The sequence below is a fragment of the Podarcis liolepis genome (assembly GCF_965112155.1).
Source record: "Podarcis liolepis genome assembly, chromosome: 2".
Taxonomy (NCBI): Eukaryota; Metazoa; Chordata; class Lepidosauria; order Squamata; family Lacertidae; genus Podarcis; species Podarcis liolepis.
The window spans coordinates 82603375-82629070 of NC_139555.1; the positions used below are offsets into that span (position 1 = coordinate 82603375).

General features: G+C 41.3%; 2 protein-coding genes across 13 annotated transcripts in view; one reads left to right on the plus strand and one right to left on the minus strand.

The window, feature by feature from the left end:
- Window positions 1-2089: 2089 nt before the first annotated feature.
- The window catches only part of CCDC66 (coiled-coil domain containing 66), a 39585-nt gene continuing 15978 nt past the window's right edge, over window positions 2090-25696 (plus strand). The window contains exons 1-17 of one of the 6 annotated variants that reach the window (XM_083489219.1): window positions 2116-2441; window positions 5298-5362; window positions 6310-6335; window positions 6808-7249; window positions 8432-8597; window positions 10073-10176; window positions 11643-11761; window positions 12172-12345; window positions 13210-13341; window positions 14746-14984; window positions 15965-16049; window positions 16956-17117; window positions 17616-17763; window positions 19011-19163; window positions 20291-20769; window positions 22233-22270; window positions 24139-24675. In XM_083489219.1, the coding sequence (XP_083345345.1) occupies window positions 2431-2441; window positions 5298-5362; window positions 6310-6335; window positions 6808-7249; window positions 8432-8597; window positions 10073-10176; window positions 11643-11761; window positions 12172-12345; window positions 13210-13341; window positions 14746-14984; window positions 15965-16049; window positions 16956-17117; window positions 17616-17763; window positions 19011-19163; window positions 20291-20769; window positions 22233-22270; window positions 24139-24169 (2574 nt within the window). In that variant the 5' untranslated portion in view covers window positions 2116-2430 and the 3' untranslated portion in view covers window positions 24170-24675. Of the gene's footprint in view, window positions 2442-5297; window positions 5363-6309; window positions 6336-6807; window positions 7250-8431; window positions 8598-10072; window positions 10177-11642; window positions 11762-12171; window positions 12346-13209; window positions 13342-14745; window positions 14985-15964; window positions 16050-16955; window positions 17118-17615; window positions 17764-19010; window positions 19164-20290; window positions 21263-22232; window positions 22271-24138; window positions 24676-25696 lie in introns of those variants that run through there. The other 5 variants (XR_014522465.1, XM_083489216.1, XM_083489218.1 and 2 more) reach the window with 5 other exon arrangements.
- Window positions 24847-25696, minus strand: part of TASOR (transcription activation suppressor) — a 66754-nt gene continuing 65904 nt past the window's right edge. For all 7 annotated transcript variants that reach the window (XR_014522453.1, XR_014522454.1, XR_014522455.1 and 4 more), the window contains one exon: window positions 24847-25514. The gene's annotated coding sequence lies outside the window, so the exon portion shown is untranslated. The remainder of the gene's footprint in view (window positions 25515-25696) is intronic.

Sequence of the window (25696 nt, forward strand, 5' to 3'; positions counted from 1 at the left end):
ACTCTTTGGAGCTCATTTGCAGCTTGGATCTAAAGAAAAGTCAATCTGCCTCAAAAATCTGTTTAACCATGTTGGCTGTGAGTCCTGGAAGACCTGCTCCTTGCCTTGCAGGCCTTTTCCCACCTGGTCTGAAAGGGACTGGTGGAGGAAGAGGGGAGCGGGGGGAGCACACTGCCCCCAGCAGCGTGATCCTGGTGGGTTGCCATTGCGGCTGCCCCCCACCTGCACTGGGCACCATGTCCCCGCAGGCGGCATGCCACGCCCCTGGGACACACGCCATACCCCTGCCGGCTCTCCGCCCCCCCCCCCCGGTGCCGGAGCATGAAGCTCCGCCACTGCTGAAATGGCAGGTCCCTGACTGACTCCAGCTACAAAAGCTGAGGCTGTGACGCCAGAGACCATCTTGTTGTTTTAACTGTGCCTTTTACAAATTGGATTGTTAGGTTTTTCTATGTTTTTCTTTGAAGCTGGTTTTAATGTGTGTTTGTTTATATATTGCAAATTGCTTTGAATTGCCTGGGTTTTAAAACAGCAACCAGTAAATTTAAAAATAATAAATAAAACAACGAGCACAGTGAAACAGGAGCTAGCACCCGTTTCCTTCTCTTCCATTCTCTGATACAGAAGCATGTAGAGCTACCAGGTGACAGTTGATGGTGGGAGAAGCCTGGCTAGAGTATGGTGGGCCTGTATCCTTTCTCTGATGCATCCTGATATAATGCTTGCTAATGGAAGGTAGTGCTGTGGTCTAAACCACTGAGCCTCTTGGGCTTGCCGATCAGAAGGTCGGCAGTTCGAATCCCCGCGACAGGGTGAGCTCCTGTTGCTCAGTCCCAGCTTCTGCCAACCTAGCAGTTCGAAAGCACACCAAAAAGTGCAAGTAGATAAATAGGTACCGGTCCGGCGGGAAGGTAAACAGTGTTTCCATGCACTGCTCTGGTTTCGGTGTTCTGTTGCACCAGATGCTGCTTCATCATGCTGGCCACATGACCCGGAAAAACAGTCTGTGGACAAACGCTGGCTCCCTCTGCCTGTAAAGCGAGATGAGCGCCGCAACCCCAGAGTCGTCTGCGACTGGACTTAACTGTCAGGGGTCCTTTACCTTTAATGGAAGGAAGCACCTGCCACCAGGCCCTGGTGGTGGTTGAGAAGTAAGATACAATACTGTGATGAAAAAATAAGCATGGATACTGTTCAAACCTTTGATTTGCATACTTTTGCCAATTTACAGAATCAACTAACCATTTCTATGTATTCTTATTTTTAATAAATTGCTGCTGTATTTTGTTTTCTGCATAATTTCCGCATATGCCTTTGCTCAAATTTCCTATAGCCTCTTTCAGCAGTCCCAATTACTTGTTTGTGGGAACTTGGGAGTACACTTGTAGACAGTGGCGTAGCGTGGGGGGTGCAGGGGGGCCGGCCGCACTGGGCGCAACATCTGGGGGTTAGGGTTAGGGGGCACAAATCCACGGGTTAGGGGGCGCAAATTACTTGCCTTGCCCGGGGTGCTGACAACCCAAGCTATGCCACTGCTTGTAGAAAGAGCATTTTGCATCTTTTCTAAACATATTTTATCATAGGTGCTACTTCCACAAAGAATTTTGAATTCCTAGTAGTGATGTAAGTTGTGGGGGGACGACTTTTAGGGGTGACAACAGATTTGATTAATTTATTTATCAGACAAGCTGTGCTGAACCACTTAACTGTTTAACATGCACACAAGTGCCCAATACAGCCATGACAATCATGATAGTAGTAGTAGTAATTTTTTGTGTCAGGTTAGGCTTCGTTCCTGATTCTATTATTTCAGTCCTCGGCACCACTGGCAACTAAACATCTTCAAGACGTTGCCTAGAACCAGAAGAGACGTGATTTGTCATGATTTATTTATTTATATGCATCTGAGGGAGAGACTGGTCGCAAGCAACCATCAGGGGAACAGCATGACTCGCCCAGAGGGGCGAAATAGTGCCAGGTCACCCTTGGGAGGAACGTTCGGCCCCGCCAGGGAGGTGGGGGGGAGAGACGCGCGCGCCTCCTAACGGCTTCTTGCTCTCCGCCTCCCGTTGCGCGCGCCACTCGAGAGCGGGAAGGAAAGCGGGCGGGAAGGAGGAAAAGGAGGGGAGGGGAAGCCCTCAAGATTCGGCCGGACTCCAACTCCCACAATGCCTCGCAGCCAGGCAGCGCGACCCGCTGAGTGTGAGCACAGCTCATTGGCGAGAAGTCCGCAGCGGCCCTGGCCCTATCAGCTCCCCTCTCATTGTGCGGTAGCAGCAACCGACGTACACACATTAAGCAGGGATCAGCCCAGGCTCAGTGTCCCCGAGGGGCTGCACTGTGCGCTTCCTCCTCCTCCTCCTGCCGCCCTGCTGCTGCTGAGTCCCTCCTGGGTTTCTGAGCCTGCCGTACAGAGCGGAGGAAAGAGCCATGAATCTGGGGTAAGAAGAGCCCTCTTCTCCCTGCGCTGGTTGGGTGGGTGGGTCGGTGGCTGGCAGGCAGGCAGGCAGTCGCGTGTGTCATGTACGTGGCTCCCTCCTTGTGGTCACCACGGAGAGGCTTCCTTTTGAACCTTTCGAGCGGGGGGGGGGGCACGAGGCACAAGCCCCGGACCCCAGAACCTGAAGCCTCCCACCCATGAAATAACCGACAAGGTTATTGCGCCGCCAGTTACTGTGTGTCACAATCTGTGCACACCTGGACAAAGGATGGGTGCTGTGGGAGCTTCAAGACCTGCTTCGTGTCCGGGTTGCCTTACAACTCCCCCAGCACACGCGATTCTCTCTCTCTCTCTCTCTCTCTCTCTCTCTCTCTCTCTCTCACACACACACACACACACACACACACACACCGGCGCGCATCTTAGAAAGCATTACCCTCTAAAAACCTTCCAATAAATTTTGGTGACACAGTTTACTAGTGGTACCTCGGGTTACATACGCTTCAGGTTACAGACTCCGCTAACCCAAAAAATTACCTCGGGTTAAGAACTTTGCTTCAGGATGAGAACAGAAATCGGGCTCGGGCAGCGCGGCGACAGCAGGAGGCCCCATTAGCTAAAGTGGTGCTTCAGGTTAAGAACAGTTTCATGTTAAGAATGGACCTACGGAACGAATTAAGTACTTAACCCGAGGTACCACTGTACTCATTTGCTATAAAAACGAGCTAGGAGGTTTCTGCACATATGTGCACTCCCACAAGATGTAGTGATGGCCATCAGGTCAGGTGGCTTTCAAAGGGGATTAGACAAATTAACGGAGGATAAAGCTGCCAATGGTTTCTAGCCATGATGGCGGTATTTTACCTCCACTGTAGGAGGCAACTCGCCTCTGAATTCCGGTTTTTGTGAATTGCAAGTGGGGATAAATCCTATATCCTTCTAAATGTGTTGGGGGGGGGGGAGGTGGTTATTGTTTTGTTTTGTTTCTTTTTCTGTTTATATTTATTTTTTGTTCTTATCTTGTATTTTTATACTGTGAACTACCCTGAGTTCTTCAAGTGAATGGTGGTATACTACAACTAATAATAATAATGTGCTCAGGTTCTGCTTGCAAACTTCCCATGTTTGTCCAAGGTGAAATACATGGGACTTTGATCTGATCCAGCAGGCTTTTTTAATGTTTACACTACCCCCAATCTAACACTGCTAGATTTCCCAGAGGCCATTAAAATAAATCTATTTAGATTTGCCTAACACCCGTGCTGGATTTAGGCTGTTATGTGTAAGGTTGCCAGCTTGGGAACTGGTGAGCAGCAGTTAATGGAGGAAAACCTTCAGTCATTGATGGCCCAAGCTGTTCCCACCTGTCCCACACCTGACATCACACCTAACATCAGGTGTGGGGCAGGTAATACTACAGCAGCAGGGAACAACCAGGAGCAATAGAGTGTGCTCAAAATAGTTCCTCCTTTTAAATATGGCACCAAATGCAGATCATTGAATAATCAGCTCCACTTGGCGCTCCCAACTGATGCAGGTTCCAAAGTGGAGCAAGCAGCAGTTGCAAGTGAGACTTGCAGTCATCCCTAAGTTCATATTCAATGCTGACTACAAGCCTGCAGCTGACCAGAGTTACCAAGTGGAGGTCATTGCTGCTGCAAGTGGTGCTTGGATCTTCCTTTGCCAGCACAGTTTGAATCCAAGGAAGAAATAAAAGAATAGGGAGCACACTCCCATTATTTCCTTTGACGTTACATCATCTGACTTCATGGTGATGTTGGGTGATTTACCGGTTGGTGGCTCTGCCCATCTGTCAAAATGCTCCGTGAGGTGGGGGTGGGGAGTTCAGGTTGCAGCCCCTTTTTTTCTGTTCTAATCTGGTTTCATGCCTGGTTTAGGGATGGTCACCCTGGTGGATGAGTTATGCTGGGAAATGGATTGGAGCTACAACCAGTGGGTTTCTTTACCACTGAACATGATGTCCTTTATTTCCAGTATTTCTAAGCAGCCTTTCAAGACTAGCACTACCAAGCTGGCTTACATGTAACTTATATACTTTTTCTAATAATTAAAACATAAAAAACATGTTGCAGAATTTAAATACAGTAAGCCTGCAATTTAAGTGGGATTATGTTCCATGGATTGTGCCTAAAGCCAAAATAATGTATAGTCAATACACATTGGGTTCATTGGCAGTTGGGATTCCCAAAGTTTTTTCCCACCTGACACCCACCCCCTTTCTGCTCCCTATTTATTTATTTCCATTGCATGCATAAAGTTGAATGTGCACAACTTAAATGTGTGTAACTTGTGGTTTTATTGTATACAATTAAATGTGTGTAAATTGTGGATTTACTGTATACAATTCAGTACATGCCCAGTAAATCCTCTGGAAACAGACTTCGGAACAAAACTTTTCAATTAAAAGTGAAGGAAAACAGATGAGCTGTCTCAAAAACATGTGCCAGGAAGGGAATATCATAGAGCCCCCTCTGTAATAGCCCAATCTCTAGTTCTCACCCTCTGACCCAGTTGACTTGGCTGGGCCTAGAATGCATGATGTTACAGTGGCTACAGTAGTCTCAGAAGGTGGTGCTGTGTTGGAGAGGGTGTCCTGTTCTACTCAATGTGTCCACATTTGCTTATAAGTTGCATCAAGTTTCCATCTTCTCCTTTTTGCTCTTTAATGGCAGTGTTTCGTTTGATGGCAGTGTTTAGTTTATATCTTTACTGTTGTGACAATATTTAAATTGGAAATGGGTGTCATTGGTTCATGATTACTGTTTAAAAATTATGCTCTGTCTTTCCCCATCAAAATTGCAATTATAGACACATTTTACTTTCTTTTATATTACAGGGATGGTTTAAAGCTTGAAACTGAAATACTGGATGGAAAACCTAGACTGATAGTGGCGCCTTGTGGTATGATTACTTTTATGTATAATGGTCAATATTAAGATTTACAACAGTCTTTGTATAGACAAAATGAGTTTCATAACAGACTTTTAAATACATGCGTGAGATGTGTTCTATTCAAACCACAAACTACTGTGGTTTGATTACAGCAGCACATAGGCATTGTGAAGACACTGGCCACAATTCACAGAACACAACAGGTGTAGTTCTCAGGGAGTGACTATAGTTCAGTGATAGAGTATCTGCTTTCCCAGGTTCAATCCCTATCATTTCCAGTTAAAAGAATTGTATAGCAGGCTTTATGCCTGAAACTGAAGAGCAGTGCCTGTCAAGAGTAGACGACTCTGGCCTAGGTGGACTAACAGCCACACTTGGTATTGTTGGCATCCATTTGTCTCAGGAGACAATGGAGGGATGCACCTTTGGGGGGTGAAGTAAAACCGTTGCAAGATTGCAATGCGTGCTGCGGCTGTAGAGACCAGTATTCACCAGTATTTGGATTTATTTATTTTTTAAAATGTAGGTCGCGTTGTGATTTTAAAAAAAATGAGAGACAGATAACTATAATAAATAATTAATTTGGGTGTACAGGAATTTTACAAAAATGTTAAGACTACAGTCCTTCATACTTACTTGAGAATAAGCTCCTGAGTTAACCAATTCTGGCTTATTTTCTTGGTTTGTTAGCAGGCATTAAGCCAGATTTCTCTGGGTCGGACATGACTGGGACTCTGGTTTAATGTAACTTAATGCTTAAGTTAGTGCACGAAAGGAAGAGGAGGAGGGCACAAATGAACAATGGAGGAGCACTTCATCTAGTGCTTGTTCTCTTTGCATATAAGGGGTTTAGCCACACTGCCACTGATATTTTTTCCAGCTGATACCATTTCCCCTGTTATAAGCTGATATTGCCCTAGACCTTGTTCTCATTCTTATGTATTTTTCTTTCACAGTGAGTAAATCCAAACCAAGTGTAAAGGTAAGTTTTCTTAAAAGTGTACTTTTTATTTTGCGTAAGCTGATTTTGCATTCCCTATGTGAAGTCAGTCTTCAGTGCCATATCGCAAACTGCTTTTGACAGCCCCTCCAGTTGCGTGAATTGGATGGCTTTTTGAAAACCCCTAATTTAAAGCCCTCTTGGGCATGCAGAATTACTTGTAAGTTTTGTTGGATGAATTACTTGTAAGTTTTGGAGTTCGCATGCTAGCATTTGTTTTAGTATTGAGATGAGAAAATAATCTGTTTTTCTGCTTGAAATTTCTGCTTGAACCTCTTGTGTTTCTCCACTACAGCCTTCTTTGAAATAGGCTGTAATTCTAAAATTATTTTTTCAAGAGCGGACCTACTTCCTTGGCTGGAACAACTAAAAACCATTTCATCAGCATGGCTTAGGAAAACAGCTTCAGTTTTTGGAGGGTATTCTAATAAGCTCATTATTGTTGTCTTAACAGATGTGTAATAAAAACAAAACATTTAAACATACATTGAGAACAAAACAGAATGGGCATATTCTGAAATCATTGCACACTTCCTGTGAAAAGAGTGAATGTTTTACGAAACAGAAAGTGGGATCAAGACTGTCCCTGACAAAAGATGGGAAAAATAGTGAAACGTTGATATCTACTAAGGATTCATCCAAAGAAGCTTGCAATAAAGACAGCACCTTTATCATTCAAAAAGAGAACACAACTGCAAAGCCAAGTAACACCAGAATTTCAATTAAGAAACCTCCGGAATCAAACAAGAAACTCAAAAAACATCCTGTTTCCGTCGAGGAGCTAAGGGACAATTTGGTATGTTTAACACAACAGCAGCTTGAACAGATTTTGATGGCTGTAAAAGAAGCAACTACAGGAACCTCTCAGCTTCAGGATGAAAAGAAGGAAAAAAGAAGTAAGATATTTAATTTCTACACAGTACCAAATTATTTTCTGATTACTTTAAAATAAGCCTAATGCTTGGAAAGTAATGAGATGCTTACATCAAAATAAAACGATCAAATAAACCACTGTTGGATCAAAACCTGGAAAATTTTGAATGGCTTTTCAGTGGTTCTCATAGCCTTGTTATTTATTTAGTGAAATATATGGTCCATTGTTTGGGCTTAGGAAAGAAGTCATGTTTCATTTAAATTTAGATTTTAATGCAGTTTGATTCTTGTTGTGATATCCTCCTAAAGGTCTGATATGGAATACTGTAGTATCTAATTTGTACTGTACTTATTCACAATATAGTAGACTTGTTTTCAGAAGTTATTTGCATTTATCTGAGTTCATTTTGGTGTAAACCTTTAAAAATATTGCTCTTGTTTCTGTGAATCTCTAAATGCTATAAAATAGGTCTTTCCCAACCAAGTTAAATCATGTAAGTTCTTAGTAGCAACTAATATACCTTGTGCTTCCTTACCAGATTCTGACTGACATAAAACTTGGCTAGGTTGGAGAAAGGTCTGAAAATGCATTCTTACAATACAGTCAAATTACTGTCTAATCAGCTGTATGTCCCATATGTTAAGTGGGACTTATTCCCAAGTAAGTGGCTCTAGGTTTGCAACTAGCCACTCATAGAGCTTAATGGTACTTTACACTTGTGATTAAAATAGTATCTAGTTTATATTTGTGCCTGCTTTCAACTTCAGAGCTGGTCCATATTTTGCAGGCTTTCCTGCAATAATCTACATCATTAAATGGGAAGATTTAGGTCCCTGCTTCTGTTTTTATGTGCCATTCACAGTAGATGGCAATGTAATATGCTTGAATTTTTCCATTTAAATTCAGAGTTTAAAAAGTAACTGTGAGTTGGTTCACAGGCATAAGTATGCTGAATATTCCAAAAACACATTAATGCACCAGTGTTTCATTTACAAGTAAATATGGTTAGAAGTCCTGGCATCACAGTTTCATCAGAAAAGGGATTTAGGGATATCTCCCTTAGGTAAAAACAGCAACATTGGATGTAACCCTAAATGTAATTTAGCTGACTTTGAATGGTTTCTGAAAGGGTTGAACATAGGCTAGGAAATAAGGACAAAATCTACCGCAGCATTAATTTTCAATGGTACTTTTTCTTTTCCAGTAACAAGCAGTGCAGATAGCAACATTCCTGCTGATCAGACCACAGAAGAAAACATAATGGGATTACTCCAAAAGGCTGGTGAAGTTCCATCTGTTCCAAGTGAACATAGTTTCATTTCAAACAAAAACCAAGGACTATCCAAGCAGGCTGAACAGAAAGCTATCGCGTATGTAGGTCTTTTAAACTCAAATTCAGATTATTTGAATTTTTTTAAATAATATGAATGCTTTGAAAAAGACTGCTTCATGATGTACAGTGGATAGACCCTTTTACACAGCATAATACCGTATTGGCCCAAATATAAGACACACTTTCCCCCCCAAATTCTGACCATGAAAAGTTTAAGTGCGGCTTATATTCACAACTTTATGAATTCACAACTTTATGGTATGCAGCCAGGAGTGCGAGGCCAACAGCGCCAGGAGCGCGCGTTGTCCTGCATTCTCTCCCCCAAGGTCAGGAAGGGAGAGAGAGAGGAGGGGGAAAGGCCACCGGCAACGTAGCCCGGCTCCCCCCCTACCCAGTATGCAGCCAGGAGCAGCGAGGAATGGAGCGGCTTATAGTCTGGTATTTTTTCTTTTTTTCTTTCTTTTTCTTTTCCCCCCTTTTTTCTTTTTTCCCCTTTTTTTCTTTCTTTCTTTTTTCTTTTTCTTTTTTTCTATTTTTTCTTTTTTTCCTTTCCCCCCTCCAATTTTAAAGGTGCAGCTTATATTCAGGCCAGTACGGTATATAGCGCCCAGCCCTATAGAATGATATAGGAATACTTGCATGAAAACCTATGGGGCTTTGTCATCTAACTCGTGCTAACAGAAGTCAGTGCAAGGATGCCCACTAGTGCAATCTCCTCCCCAGATCTACTGAGGAAGGTTGGGCAAACACCCTAAACAGCATGCAGGGAGAGAAGAGGGGAGAGCATTCTGTCGGGCAAGCAGAAATGCTTGCGCTGATAGAATGATCTCCTTAGCGCTACGTTGAACACAATCCTATATCTCCAACTATACATCCTGGTCACTTGAACACTACATATGATCAGATGCTCTTGGATGCAGTTATTGAGGATATTATGCAAATGAACATAGACACTAGTTTCATTTGGTCCTTTATTTTTTAGTCAAATATTTACAGTGCGATGCCAATCATTTGTACATGGACATAAGTCCTGTTGGATTCAGTAGGGCTTATTCAGAGTTAGTGGGGTTAGGAATGCAGCCTTAGTCTGTTTCTTCAGTGGGGAGTTACTAGGCAAGTAGCTAGTCAAAAGATACTGTATTTGATATACCCTGTACCAAGTTGGAAGTGCTGTAAGGATTATATCAACATGAGCCTGTCTGGAGTCTCCCATCTCTGATTCTATCATTCTCAAATGGTTGGATTCAGACTTCACCTTCCAGAAGGGCTTTTCATGCAGTGGAGAGATTATACAGGGGTAATTAACTTTAACCATTTCCCTTCTCCTCAACATCCTGGGACAGCGTGGGAGATGGTGCTAAGTACTGCTAAGCAGGCTGAGGCTGGTGGGAAGAATCAGTTAAAGTAGCCTCATCCCCACTTCCAGCTGGAGAGCAAAATCTAGAGTCAACCCAATATGATTAGCAGTTACTTTAATAACTGAGCTTTAAAACCTCTTTTGATTTTCTTCAGCAGGAATTCGTGGAGACCAGCTGATATATTTAGTGCTTTGGGAGAAAGAGAAAGGGACAAAACCTTATTAGATGCGAAGAAGTCTCAGTGGAAGAAGGAACTAGGTATAGTGTAATTAACTGCATTTCTATAGTGTGCAATTAATTGTTAAACAGCCACCTCATTTTACAAATAGATATTGTTGCTGTAGTTAGCTGTATACAAGGGGGTGGAATATGATCAATCTTTAAGCCAAGCTTTATAGGATAGTGGTGTTTTTTGTGGTGCTATTAATACGATATTTAAAGTAAAGGAGCTTGACATTTAAACATTTTCATTTCTCCCCACTTAGTTGTATGTGTCAAGCAAATAAAAATAACTGTTACCTAAAATATATGCAATTTTTATAAGCCTTCAAACTAATGTAACTACAAGACTGAACCACAGTGACTGTTTAAATTTCCACTTAGGGCCATATTGGATGTGATGCCATTCAGTCAGTTAGTGTGAATGGTTTATTTAGAAGTAAATTGCAAGTTCCAAAGGCAATTTTAGTAAAGGTAAAGGTACCCCTGACCACTAGGTCCAGTCGCGGATGACCCTGGGATTGCGGCGCTCATCTTGCTCTATAGGCCGAGGTAGCCGGTGTTTGTCCGCAGACAGCTTCCGGGTCATGTGGCCAGCATGACTAAGCTGCTTCTGGCAAACCAGAGCAGCGCATGAAAACGCTGTTTACCTTCCCACCGGAGTGGTACCTATTTATCTACTTGCATTTTGACATGCTTTCGAACTGCTAGGTGGGCAGGAGCTGAGACCGAGCAATGGGAGCTCACCCCACCGCGGGGATTCGAATCGCCAACCTTCCAATCAGCAAGCCCTACGCTCTGTGGTTTAGACCACACCGCCACCTGCATCCCCATAAGGCAATTTTACACAGTGCAAATGGAAGGTGTGGAAGGACCAAACTGGAATGGGGCTTCAGTAGGCTTCCAATGGTTAAAGCCTGTATAAATATGGATTGGGGCCCCAGCATGCAGTTCACTTGTCAAACTGAGTAAATGGTTGCTTCTCTGGTTATGGGTAGATTCTTCATTGTTCTCCATATGTAAGATGAAGATAAAAAATATTGACCTCTGCAGAGTGGTTCTAAGTATTAACAAGGGGGGGAAATGAAATACATATTGGTGCATTTTCCAGGCAGTAATTCTTATTGATTTCTTCTAAGATATGTGTTCTTTGAATCACAGCCTAAAAGTGCTATATAAATTGTACTGCTCTGAAATTTAGAAGACAGGGCATTTTTATCTCCTTCTAAACAAAGCAATCTTGGGAGGGGGTGGCATTAAAACATTAAAATATAAATCAGTGATTTTTAGAACTTACTTAATTCTAAGCTTTTTGGGAGGGGGGCAAACATTTTTTACTTCAGTTTTTACTTACTGCATTCTCTGCCATCATTTCCCACTGGTGAGAGTTTCTGAACTTAGGACTGATCCTGGTCCAGGCTTATTCCTGGCAGATCCACTGTGGATATTGTGACATCCAGAATGAGCCAATGAGACACTACACTGATGATTTCTCTCATTTAAAGATGAACAGATAGCTTTCAAGAAGAAACTGAAAGAAACTTTGGAAACAGAGTCCAAATATCACCTGAGGCAGAAAATGGATACAGTAAGCTGTTGCTTCGACAAGGGGCAAATGACTCAGGTAGAAATAAACAAACCATTTTGTTCAATGCAATAAATGTTGCTTATATTTTTGCCAATATTGTAATTCCATCCTGTGCTGTTATCTAAAATATATGCCTGCCTTTTTGTGTTTAGTTGTACACACTCGTACATCTTTAGAGAATAGGCAAATAATTTGGAGGTTCCATGTCCTACTGCAAATATCTTTGCAGGCCCATCTTAAATAAATGTCTTTCCCTTTATGAAGTTCTCTCGCAAAGGCATTTAGAATTAATTGTAATTCCTAATGCATAGTGGTGGTGATGGGGGTGTGCGTATTTTTTAACTGGACAAAATTGGATAATATATAATTGCATGAAACATGTTTACATTTTAACACCAATGGAAAAAAGCAGTTCATTTGAAGTCACCAAGATACTTTGTTTGTAGATGGCATTTTCAGATGACTTCAGTGCTGCAATGGAAGATACCCACATTTGTAGAACTTTGACCACTGAGGCTAGTGAAACTTCACCCAGTGTTTCAAGTGGCCAAACTGGACAGTTTTCTAGTTTCAGTTCTCCTGATTTACCAGCCGCTATTCGAACAGCATTTGTGTTAGGGGTAAGAATTTTTTTGCATGCAGTGTTTCACATTTTTAAACCTTAAATTTTGGACAGTGCATTTCTCTGCTTTTGGAATGTGGCTTTCATGAGCTTGGCTGAGTAGACATCATTCAGAGGACACTGGTAGAATTATTTAACCTTCTTAGGATTGGAAGTAGAATCCAACATGTCAGATCAGACTTGAGGGGTTGCCTGCCGTCCTTTTGTCATAGGCTATTCTCAATTGGGAAATGTTATCTCTCTAGTGTGGTAGAATGTTAGATGTGTGGAGGCTGAAATTGACTTCATTTTAATAACTATCAAGACAGTACTAATATTATTTTACTCAAAAGTATATTTAAGAAAGATGTCATTTATTCTAGTTACATAAAAGGACATGAAATGCTATGCTGGGATCCAGTCTATAAAACCAGCTTGCCTAAACTTTTATAAGGAAATTGTCATGGGACAACTGTGTTCCCTTTACTTTGTCTGCATTTCCCAAAAAGAAGATAACACACTCAACAAATACTACTTTTAAAATTTATTGTGAGCCAGGAAATTGCTCATGGATTTTAGCTGTTAAGAAGACAGAATCACATGTGATGTGCATCCAGTAACTACAGCCCATAGAAATCTGGTCTCCCTCTAGTGGTGGGGTCCCCATATGCACTATAAATAGCACCAATAGCAGAACTTATACAGCTGTTAAAAACTGCATGGCAATGATGTGATCAAGACCCAGTTTTAAAATAGTTGCTCTGATTATTCAAACACATGCATGTACAGAGTGTCCCACTTTTATAGTGTAAAGCCCAAATATTAATCAAATGGATTAATCTGAGAGTAAATGGAAGTAAAAGATGTTGCCTTTTTCTTTTAGGAAGCAACACCAGTAGAGCATCCTTTTAGTGCTGTAAAACGTGAGCAGCAGAAGAAGTGGCTTGAAGAACTTGATAAACAAAAAGAAGCTGACAGACTACGAAAACTTGAAGAAAAGTGTAATTTATCCAAGGTAGCTGTGGTCTATGAAGGGTAATAATTTGAAATGAGAAATGGTTTATGTTGTCCATGTCTTTCACTCTGGCCCAGTTAATAAAATTACCCAGAGAACGGAGAATTCCATGAGTGAGGCCATCAAGTATATAATAAGATGTGTAAAGCCCTTGTGCTACATGATATCAGAGCTGGGAGAGCAAGGGAAGGAGTAGCATGTACCCATTTCTTTAATATCTCTGCTATTTATTTATTTATTATTTGTATCTAGCGCCCTCAGCAAGGAGCTGGAGAAATATGCTGTTGGATGATTGTGTATGCCAGGCATAGGCAAACTCCGGCCCTCCAGATGTTTGGGACTACAATTCCCATCATCCCTGACCACTGGTACTGTTAGCTAGGGATGATGGGAATTGTAGTCCCAAACATCTGCCCATGCCTGGTGTATACTGTGAGTGCAAAACTATGCACATTTAAAAGTCCTACAGAAAGGGACCTAGTGCCAAGTAACTTGCAGCCCAATGCTCAGCAAGTTTTTAGAAATGTTTTTAGAAATTACAATGGGAGAGCACAAGGGCAATGCTAAATAGTGTTGAGTATTCATAACCCTATTAGTCTCTGTGGGATTTGCTTCTAAGCATTCAGTAGTTTACTGTTGAGGGCATAAACCTAATCCTAGCTCTGCTGGGAGGAGTGAGTTAGGATATGACAGATTAGTGGTTTAGCTGGCTGGTTCCTGCTCACCTGAGCTACGCTGCTGTAAGTTCCCTGTCCTGGCTCAGAAGGGGCCCAACCAGCTAATCTGAGCCTGGTGGAATTTAAGATGGTGTAAGACCTGAAAAATGGGCATTCTGGGGGAGGAGCAGGAAGGAGGACTCACACTGGAGTTGAGCACCAGCTCGGTCAGGTGACCTGGCAACCTGGAAGAATATATACAGTGGTACCTCAGGTTACATACGCTTCAGGTTACAGACTCCGAGTGCTTCAGGTTAAGAACTTTGCTTCAGGATGAGAACAGAAATCGTGCTCTGGCGGCGCAGCGGCAGCAGGAGGCCCCATTAGCTAAAATGGTTCTTCAGGTTAAGAACAGTTTCAGGTTAAGTACGGACCTCCAGAACGAATTAAGTACTTAACCTGAGGTACCACTGTACTGGCAAAACGAGTGATGTAAGTCAAACTCTGTTTTAAAAGGTTTGTTTTCCCTCTGAGATGTGGTCAGTTCAGATGTGAGTACTTCACACTGTCTTAACTTAAGCAGGTTTCCCAAATTTTAGATAGTTCCTTTAAAATAGTAACAATAATAATTCAACATGCATACTTTTACAGAATGTAATTCATACTGTTTGCTGCTTTGAGGGCCTTCTGGCAGAAAACTTGAGATGTGCATAAAAATGATATGTATATTTCCTTCAATTTTCTTTAGGGTGAAGAGCATGACAAGTGGACAATGCATTTTGATTCTTTCAGGAATCATGCTAATTCATTTTCACAATACCCTTTAAATACAACGTATAAAAAGCAGCCTGAAATTTTTCAACTTTTACCTGAACCCCAGCACCAGACTGCTTTTACACCTACAACTTCATGCCATCTCACGCCTTCAGAAGTGGAGATTTCAGGAAAGGCAATTGGAAACATTTCAGAGCCAAATCAGAAAGCCAGGTGAATGCCCCCCTTGGGTTTCCCAAATTGATGCCAACATTTAATTAGTATAATAAATTATAATGCTGTTTGCTCTTTGGAAATCGTTCAGTACATTTGTTTTGGTTTTAGTTAGCATTCCCTATTTATGTGCTAAACTCTAGAATAATTTTCTTCAGAGGAGTTTTATTTCATTAAAAGTCAGTAAATAAAAATTTACATTAAATATTGTCACTGTAATAACAGGTGTGCAGAAATGTTCTGGGTGGGTTTTTACACTGTACAATGTGTTGATATTGTTATAGGCCAGAGTTTGTGGGTGTAAGTTACCTACAATTCTTGGATTTATTATAAATTAGAATTAATCTAGGTTTGACTAAACCTTGCCAGACACGGAGACCCCTAGATTCAGCTTATGCTAATGATCCAGGCCATCTTGGCAGAGCTAGCTGAGTGTGGGTCATTGGAGGCACAGGGACCAATGACGGCCACTCTTTAGCCCATTAACTCTCTGGGCAGGACAGAAAATGGGAAAAGCCCTCCCTGAGGTGAAAAATAGTAAGCAGAGACAAAAGACAAGTGTTTCAGGATACAGGGGCAGAATTGCAGTGGGCAATGAAGTAAGCAAAGAGGGAAAAGGGTTAGTTTTGCAAGCTGAAGAGGGAGCACATAGCATGAGGTGAGCAATCTGTTTTATGCTGCAGAGAGGGGCAAACACAATGTGTGTGGTCCCTTGGAATCAGAGACTGCAGTAATAGAAGGAACAGGGCCCTCTTGGGCTGTGAATGCTCTGCACTCTCTTCATCCAGGCTCACGTTGTATATATGTCCAAATGAACCAAATATCATAAAGACACCACAGTCTCTACTGTGCCTCATTGTCCAAAAGGAAGCACAGACTCTGGGTAAGAGCCTGCACTGCTGTGAAGACTGGGGTGTTGTGTAGCAATGTATTTACTTAAATTACAATGTTTGTGTCTCTAAATGCTTTTCTGTGGACAGTTTCCTTCGCTCAATGACTGCCCTCCTGGATCCTGCTCAAATTGAGGAGAGAGGAAGGAGACGGCAAAAACAATTAGAACATCAGGTAGATCACTAACTTCTAATATAGGGTTTTGTGTGTGTTTAATTTCCTGTTTTTTCTATTAAGTGGAAGAAAACATTAAAACTTGACCAAAAACATAAACTGAACAAGCAGTGAGAGGAAGTGTAATGATGTAGTTGGGCTTGATTGTAGTTAGAACCATGACAGACAGCTTCTTTTCATCTGATTAAACAAATCTGGTGGTGATTTTAGTATTATTGCTGTTGAGTTTATTTTTAGAAAGAAAAGCTTGAGGTGTCTATCATTAAAAAACCTTCTTAAACAATCAACTGACAAAACATTAAAAATAATTAAAAACACTTTAACATATTAAAGAAAAGAACAGCAAAGGAAATTAAACTAGTTGAATGGAATTTTCATTTTTCTTAGAGGAAATCATTTTCAATATTTGAAACATTGTTTTATTTATTTCTTTATAGCATTTCTATCTTACCATTCATCCCAAGGTGCAGAACAAGTTACAACATAGTGTAAAATATACAATAATATTGAAATATATAACTTACTAAGTTTGAAAATTCATCCATTTCAAAATGCCTCTCATATATGAAAATAAGACAAGGATATATTTTTCCTGTGTTACCCTTAAGCCTTCTATTTAGCCACATGTCAAAACACTACAATATAGGTTCAAAAATGTTTCTCTGATTTTTGGAGCTGAAAAAGTTTTAAAAGCCCCTAGTCCTAGATAAACATAGTACTTTTAGTCATAATCCAGATGTAGGAATTTTTTAAAAAAACTTATGGGAATGATACAATAAGAAAACAAATAGCAAAATATATATTAGGAAATAATTCCAAAAAGTATAACATTTAGAGGATTTTTTTCTAAATGACATTTGATCCCTAATTCCTAAGAGCGTTTTATCATCAATTTGATTTTTCTAGAAAGCCATAATGGCTCAAGTGGAGGAAAAGCGGAAGAAAAAACAACTTGAAGAGGAACAAAGGAAACAAGAAGAACAAGAAGAAGAGCGCCGACTTGCAAAAGAGCAGGAGCTAATGAAGAAGCAGTTTGAAGATGATCTGCTCAAACAAAAGCAAAAAGAAGTAGGTTTAGTATCTTCAGGTCCTTGACAGACCCTGCTCATCCAGGCTGGCTATTAAATTCTCCTGGACAGGAAGGAGAATAAGAGGGCTTTTCCCATTGCACCTTGCTTGAGCAACAAGCTCTGGTTTGTTCCTATAACCTTTAATCAGTCTTAACTTCTGGCTTGCTCTGTAATCCAGCCTCTTGGCTTTTCCTTTGGTGCTGACTTAATCTTCATTTCCAACTACAGGCTTGTCCTGTGGATTCTGGTTCTCAGCTCACCTCAGACTGCTGCCCACAGCTCAGCCCTCACATGCTGAGAAACCAAGCCACCTTAGTTGTTGCTAGGTATGGTTACAAGTAAAATCTACTTCCCCCATTTCTCAGTATATAGAGATGTTCACATTCCTATTTTTGAAAAGCTCACATAATGTGCAAGTCGTAGAGGTATGTAGTTCAAGATTCTGTCTTGGTTCCTTCCTAAATGTTCTTATATGTATATTTCCTTTATCATTTAGGAGATAATGACCGTTAAAACAAATGAGCTGTACCAGACAATGCAAAGAGCTCAAGAGTTGGCGCAGAGGTTAAAACAGGAACAGCGCATTAAAGATTTGGCTCAGAAGGGGCATGATATTTCCAAACTGCAGAAGAATATTGGTGGTGGTACGTATCAGGTTTAAATGGTGTGGGTTTGACAGAGTTGATTTGTTGCTCCTTGAGAACGCCTCCCAAATAAGAATTGTTCCTTTCAGGAATCTTGATGATAGAATATTTTCGAAAATCCACCTTTCCATAAAGCTTTTGGCACAACCCCCTAGTTGCAATGCAGGTGGGGAACTTTTTTCGGCCTATAAAATGCCATGCACATTGATGGCGCAGTAGTTCTTTCATTCTTGAAGTGTAGTTATTTATAATCCTTAGTTCACTGAATGAAATTGGAAGTTTTTTTCAGGCCCTTAGAAATTCTGAAGCACGTGTTTCCCTGACACAGAGATATTTAACATAACCTCAGTCAGACTGGTTCAGTGAGAGCCAAAACAGAAGGCTGAATTTCACAAACACTTTCACATCTCCTAAAATGTCTGCCTCCACTCTTTAGCAGTTTTGCTCAGGAGGGACATGAAAACGACAGGCGAGGGTACATTCACTTTCCTCCCATCTCCACCCTGTCACAGTGAGAGTGATTAGAGCCCTGTTTCTCCTCGATTCTGGCTATATGGTGCCATTATGTCACTGTCTGGCTGCTTAGGCTCTTACTGTAAAGACCCAGATGTTCTGGGTTTTGTTCGTTTTGCAGGAGCATCGAAAGAACCATATAAAAGGGAAACATACTGTTCCAAAAAGCCATGAAAAAACACAGGAAAAATTTATCCATGGTTAATTTTTGGATGGGGGGGAATTTGCTTCTCTTGGTGGCCTCCTTTATAGTGGTACCTCAGGTTAAGTACTTAATTCGTTCCAGAGGTCCTTACTTAACCTGTAAATGTTCTTAACCTGAAGCACCACTTTAGCTAATGGGGCCTCCTGCTGCCGCTGCCCCGCCAGAGCACGATTTCTGTTCTCATCCTGAAGCAAAGTTCTTAACCTGAAGCACTATTTCTGGGTTAGCGGAGTATGTAACCTGAAGCATATGTAACCTGAAGCGTATGTAACCTGAGGTACCACTGTATTTCCCAAACTTCCATGATGAAATTTCAGACTGACTCTATAGGATGGGTAGAGATCCTATAATCTATAGTTCCTTATTAACTATTTTGATTATAATTCACAACCCCTGTATTTAGCAGTCCCTGTTAGTAATGTACACATTCAGACAAAGCTGTGATTTATGAACTGATCAGTTTATTTGAAACATTAACTTTTGAGTGATTAGCAGTAGTTGAATACATATTTTATTTCTTCCCCTTTAGGTGATGTACCATGTGAGAGTTACTGTACTGACCTGAATGGCTTTTTTGATACTCGTGATAATAATGATCACTGTTCTGGAGAGAACAGCAGTCTAATGAATCAGGATGTCAAAACTATTCTCTCTCCTCGGAAAGACACTGCTGTGCAGACAGGTATACAAGTTAATTACATGTTCCATTATCTTATCTATTGCCGGTCTTACCATTTATACTAGTAAAACAGTACATTTAGATGGGGGGGAATCCTATATTCTTCCTCATTAATGAGGGACTACTTCTTCAGACATTCTTGATCAAATGAGATTAGCATTAAGTCTATAGTGTGCTGTTAAGTGTAAGAGAAAATCAGATGCGAATAAGTTTTTTCTCTGCAAGTTTAAGAAGAACAACTGAGGAGGAGCCAAGTTCACTTTGATACAGTTGGTGATATTTATTGGAAGATTTACATATTTAAGAAATTAGTGCATTCATAGTTATCACCCATTCTTGAAATTAGTACAGCTTGGGGATATATGGAGCAAGATTACAAAGGAGTTATAAGTAGCTTTTGAGAGTAGGACTACAGCATGTAGGGAAAGAATATTGATAATATAGTTTAATAACAGAGTTTAATATAGCCCTGATTACAGAGCATGCCTCTGAATACCAGTTGTTGGGGGAACTTATTGTTCTACACCCACAACATGCCTCTCCCCTCTCAATAACTGGCAGCAGCGCACAGCATAGGGAAACTAGGACAGCAACACAATTTATAATCACCAACACAATGGACTTCACATAGCACAATCCTATGGATATATACTTGGAAGTACAACTGAGTTCAACGGGATTTAAGTTTGTTTAGGTTTGCACCTTTAGTGTTTCATTTCCTCCCCCTCATTTTTGTATTGAAAAGGAAATAGAAGTACAGATATTATACATATACACTTGTGTTTTTCTCATTAATGCTAGATATTAATTTGTATAAATAGTTCGTTAAAATGCTCCATTAGTTGATTCCAATAATCACACACACACATATATGTATATATGTAAATTTATTTTATATTCCTTATCACAGCAGACAATCAGCAGAATTGTTTGTACATTTTAAGTTTTGCAATGAATTACCTATTCAGTTTTACATGTATACCTACTAATTCTGAATGTATTTTCCTTGTTATGTTGCTTGGCTATGCAAAGAAAAAGGGATACTCCCATTTCAGTGATCTTTAAATAAACTTAATAGGGATACAGTGAAATGAATAATTGAAATGCAAATATCTATCATTATTTTTTAGATATTGTTAACATTGACGTGCACCCTAATTCTGAGATTTGCACTAAGCAAACTGGGAAAGGAAGAGCAGACTGTGAATCTCCAGGTATTGCTGCAGAATATAAAGCAGACTTCAAAAGCAAGAAGTGCAAGAAAGAGACACAGTATCTAGATAAAAAGAAGATTTCAGAAAAAGAGAATATTGTCAGCTACAGCAATATATATGAACAATTTGCGCAAAAACAGAAGCAAGGCAAGGCAATTGAAAGGAATTGGAAAAAACCAGACTGGAACATAAACAAACCTTGCAAAAGGTATATCCCAGCATCGGAAAAATATCCAAGATGTATGCAAAGGCAAAGGGAAGAAAAAAAAGCTAGACGACAGATGGAACTGCTTCAGTTGGTTGAAAGAAATAGTCCTGGAAATCTCACTCAAAAGAAAGGCATTTCTCCAGATGAATCCCCCTCACTTCAGCATGAATGTGATGCTAAGAATAAGGTGAGTACATTGAGAAACATGATAATATTGTACTCAAAAGGCCAATACTGTACTCCACCATTTGTTTCTTCTATGGATTTTAATAATTTCTTACTGCAAACACTCTGGACAGATGTTGATAGGACAGTGCCCAACATGGTGCCAGACTGCTGCCCATCTGAGCACCATCTTGATCATGATCGTATATAGTAAATTAGCAGATTCTTTCTTCCTTTTCTTCTTATAAGGGCATGTCAACCCCCCCCCCCACATTAAAATAAGACCGCTATGAGAAAAATTCACAAGACCTTGAGTTTTCTCATATAAAATAATCCATGTCCTAAGTGTATCCTAACAGAGGCCTGTGGCAGTCTTGCATCTCATATACTATAGCAACCACTAGCAATGAATATGCTATGTTGGGAAAGAATCCTAGTTGTGTCCTTGGAAGATATAGTGTCCCTGCAACAGAGATGCAAACCAGAAGGGAAGAGCTGCTGACTATATACAACAAGTGAGAAACAAACTGCATTTATTACATAGTAAATTGATTATCCAGAAAGGCCCTTAGGCCTTAGGTCCCAAGACTATTTACTGAGGACTGTTATGTTGTGCAAGCATGTTCTTTATGCAATATGTGCACCCAGATTTCATATTTTGGTAACTTCCATTCCACATAGAATTTAAGTATGATGAGTTAAGACTTCCAATGTGGTGCAAGAATTTATAATATTCTAAGATATTGTTTGGTCCAAATATCCATAAAATGTTGTTATACCAATCACACACTAGTGTTTAATCTTCCTTGCAGGATTGTTCTGTGGATATGAGGAGATAACCTTTATATCTGCCATCCTGGGGTACAATATAATTACAAACTAAAGTGGGAGGGGCCTGGTCTTGGCTCTCCAGATGTTGCTGGACTATAGCTCCCCTCTGGCAGAAGCTGGAGTCTAGCAACATCTGGTGGGCCATAGGTTAGCCACCCCTAACTCAAATTTGACAGGTAGGGTGAGGAGCTGAAGAGCTCCAGTCCTTTTCAGAGCCCTATCCCCACCTGCACTTAGTGCAGTTCTCAGCCTTACCCTAAATTCTGTGCCATTTTAGTCCCATAGGCCTTGGGGAGAAGCCAGCCTTTGTTTGTATAGCCCCATCCCTTCATCCTGGCTTCTCTTTATATCATACCAGTGAGAGGATGCTTAGAGAGTGACACATTACCAGCAATAAGGTTTCATAAGTATGTGTGTGTGTGTGTGTGTGTGTGTGTGTGAGTGTGAGAGAGAGAGAGAGAGAGAGAGAGAGAGTATGTGTATGTGTATGTACAGCCTTTGGTATGTACCATAGGAATTCCAAAGAAATTTTAAATGGTGCTTTAAAAAACTATTCAAAGGGGAGACAAAGCAAGCTATCTGAATTATTAACTGCAAAATACAGAGGGTGAGAAGCTACATCTTATTTATTTATTTATTTTGGTCTTATTTTAGGAAGAACAATCACCAGAAAACCACTTAGGTGAACAAAGGTAGGTATCTCCTTCTCTAGTAAAGTATTTAATGATTTTTTCTTTATTTGGAGTACAATGGGTTAACCACCATCGCGGTTAGCCCCTCATACCGGTCCTGGGCGATATACCAATACAGTATATCACCCAGGCCTACTCCATAGCTTCCTCATTATGCTGTTTGGCAGAGCTTTTCTGTGTAGTATGAGGCCTTTTACAGTCTGGCCCAAAGGAAGTAACACAACTGATGGTAGCTGTCGGTAACTGGTGTGCAAAGCACTTTGAGGGTAAAATTGTTTGCATCTGTCAGGACCTTGACTCCACTGTTGCAGCAGAAGAATCTCTCGGGGTGTCCAGAGCACTGTCTAGTCCTGTTGTGGTGGATGAGTTTCAACTGCTAAGACGCCAAGATGCGGACAAGGTGCTTGGGTCTGTCAGGCCAGCCACTTGTGCTCCGGGCCCTTGCCCCTCTTGACTGATAAAAAGTAGCAGGGAGGGGAGGTGATAAATGTGTCCTGAAGAGAGGGGGTGCTCTGCTTGCTTGGAGGAGGCAGTGATAAGACTACTTGTTAAGAAATCCATCCTGGGTTTGAAAAATCTAAGTGTAGCCAGTCTCTCTTTGAGCAGGTGGTTGTGGACCAGATCCAGGTGTTCTTGGAGGAAACTGATTTTCTAGATCCATTTCAGTTGGGGTTTAGGCCTAGTTTTGGCATAGAAAATGGTTTAGTCATCCTGCATGATGACTTTTGATGGGAGACAGGAGAAATGTGTTCCTGTTAATTCTTAACCTCTCAGTGGCCTTTGATGTCATTGACCATGGCATCCTCCTGGAGCGGCTGACCAAGTTGGGACTGGGTGGTACTGCTTTGCAGTGGTTATGGTCCTACTTGGATGGTCATTTTCAGAGGGTGATGCTTAGGGAGTGCTCTTCAGTCTAGTGGAACCTTCATTGGAATGCTCTCCCCAGGGAAGTTTGCCTGGTGCCTTCATTATACAAAAACATTCCTTTTTAAGCAGGCCTTTAGTTGATTAGACATCCTATGTCCTTTTAAAATTGGGGGGTTTCGGGGGGCAGTTATTGGGTGCTTGTTTTTATTCTGATTATGTATTTTGTGATTTTATATTTGGATTTTATTCTGTGAACTGCCCTAAGATCTGCAGGTATAGGGCAGTATATAAATTCAATAAATAATAATAATAATTGTGGGGATCCTCAGGGTTGAGTTCTTTCCCCTATGATGTTCAACATCTAAATGAAACTGCTGAGTGGGTTATCCAGAGTTTTTGAGTACATTGTCAGCAATATGCTGACAAGTCTACTTCAGCTTCTGCTGGTGTGGCAGTGGATATGCTGGACCGTTGTCTTGCCACCGTAATGGGCTGGATGAGAGCCAACAAGCTGAAACTCAATCTAGATAAGACTGAGGCACTGTTAGTGGGCATCTCCCTAGACCGGATGGACAGAAAGTGTCCTGCTCTTGATGGGGTTAACACTCTCTGACGGAGCAGGTACATAGCTTGGGAGGACTTCTGAATCCTTTGCTATCGCTTGAGGCTCAGGTGGCCTCGGTGACATGTGCCGTCCATCAGCTGCACCCCATCTGTACAGGGATAGCCGATGCTCTGCTAACTTCTAGGTTAGATTACTGCCATGCATTGTATGTGGGACTGACTTTGAAGATGATTCGGAAACTTCAGCTGGAAGTTGGAACAGAATTTGGTGGCCATTTCTTTTCGTATTTCTTCCAATACGAAACAATCATCATACGGCACTGAAATATCAAACCTGAGGAGCGCCACTGTTTTCTGTGTAATAAGAATACAACAATTGGAGACAATCTAATTTACAAACATGAAGTTACAGCTGATGTTCCCTGGTTGGCACGCAGGATGCGTCTGGAGTACAATGAGTTACAATGAGCACACCACCGTCTAGGATTGGCAAGGACACATGATCAAACTTTGACTACTCAACCAGTTCCTGAGGCTGCTCCAATTCCTTTCCTGCCTTGCCTTGGGACAGAGCCCTTTTCTTGGAATTTTGCTAGTGTAATCTTTCATGGTTCCCAGGAGCTCCCTTCTGCAGAACTACCTTGTTCTCTTTCACATCCTTGCCGGGTCCATAACTTTCTTTTAAAAAATGGGTAGGAAACCCCTCCTCAGCTTTCCTTCCTTGTCTTTGTTTTGGCTATGGCTACACATTCTCACTTGCACGTTGAACACCCCTGAGATGTGTGGCTGTTTTTAAGGGAGTGTTTGCTCCATGTAGGCCTTAAGCGAGACCAGCCCTGCCTCCCTTGTGACCAAAATTATGAATATTTTGGATATTTTGAATTATAATGAGTTTGTATCGAAATATTGCTTGCTGAATTTATTTTTGCCTTATATCATGTGTTTGTATCAAATTACATTTATATAAACATTCACCAATTTCCAATGTTGTTATTCTGAGCCTTGAGCTCTATACTTGGCGGAAAAGCAGAATCCAAATATTAAAAGTAAAACAAAAAGCAAATAAAATGCTGGTATCTGGAAAACAATGTACAGATCTGCAAAGGGTGGGGGTCTGGTAGCTGCTGAAGTAGATCCAGATACACATGCAGATCAAGACAATGTGTCACCACACAAACTTGCCTATGCCTGATGCTGCTGGCCTGTTTTGGTGCAGAAATACATACAGCTGTTCATTTCTCAGAGGCAGTAGGGAAAATAGATGGAGACTCTGGTTCTCACATTTTTTCTTCTGCACTCCAGTCTCCAGCAGCACCATCTTGGACCAGGTTGCTCACTGCAGCAACAAGTCAGCAGAGAGTGTACATTCCAACTGAGGCATGTAATGGCTACCAAGACTGCTCCTTGCTCCACCTGAGAACACAATGGCAGTTCCAACCACAGATTCACTTACTGGAGAGCGATGATCTTCCCATGTTGGCAGAATAGGCTTCTGTTCCCCGCTCAGTGGAGGTGGGATTGCCAAGCCCAGCTCTACAGAATGGGGTACAAGCTTCTATTCCCTCCTTGGAAGAGAAGACTAGATCATCAAGCCGAACTTTACCAAACTCGGCACAATGCGCTTCCATTCCCTTCTTGGTAGCGGTGGGACTGTCAGGTCTAGCTTCACAGAATGTGGCATTAGCAATGTCCTCCACTTTGGTCCAAGAGATTACGGCAGTAGTTTTCAGTGATCCAATTGTTTGGGTCCCAGACAGCCTCCCAAAAGAAAGGTCAATCCTGCTGCACTGCCTCTTCTCTCTACCTCAGTGGCCTAGAAGGAGGAAAAGGCAGAAAACGATGTAAGGTAGTTTTGCTCTAACACACCAAGAACTTCAAAGCCTTTAGCAACCCCTCACCCTATTCCTTTGCATGATAAGTGTAGGGTTCTTTTTATCCTCGCTGGCCACCTCCTGGCTATGCCACAGGTGCACCTGCTCAACTTACAGGGTCTGG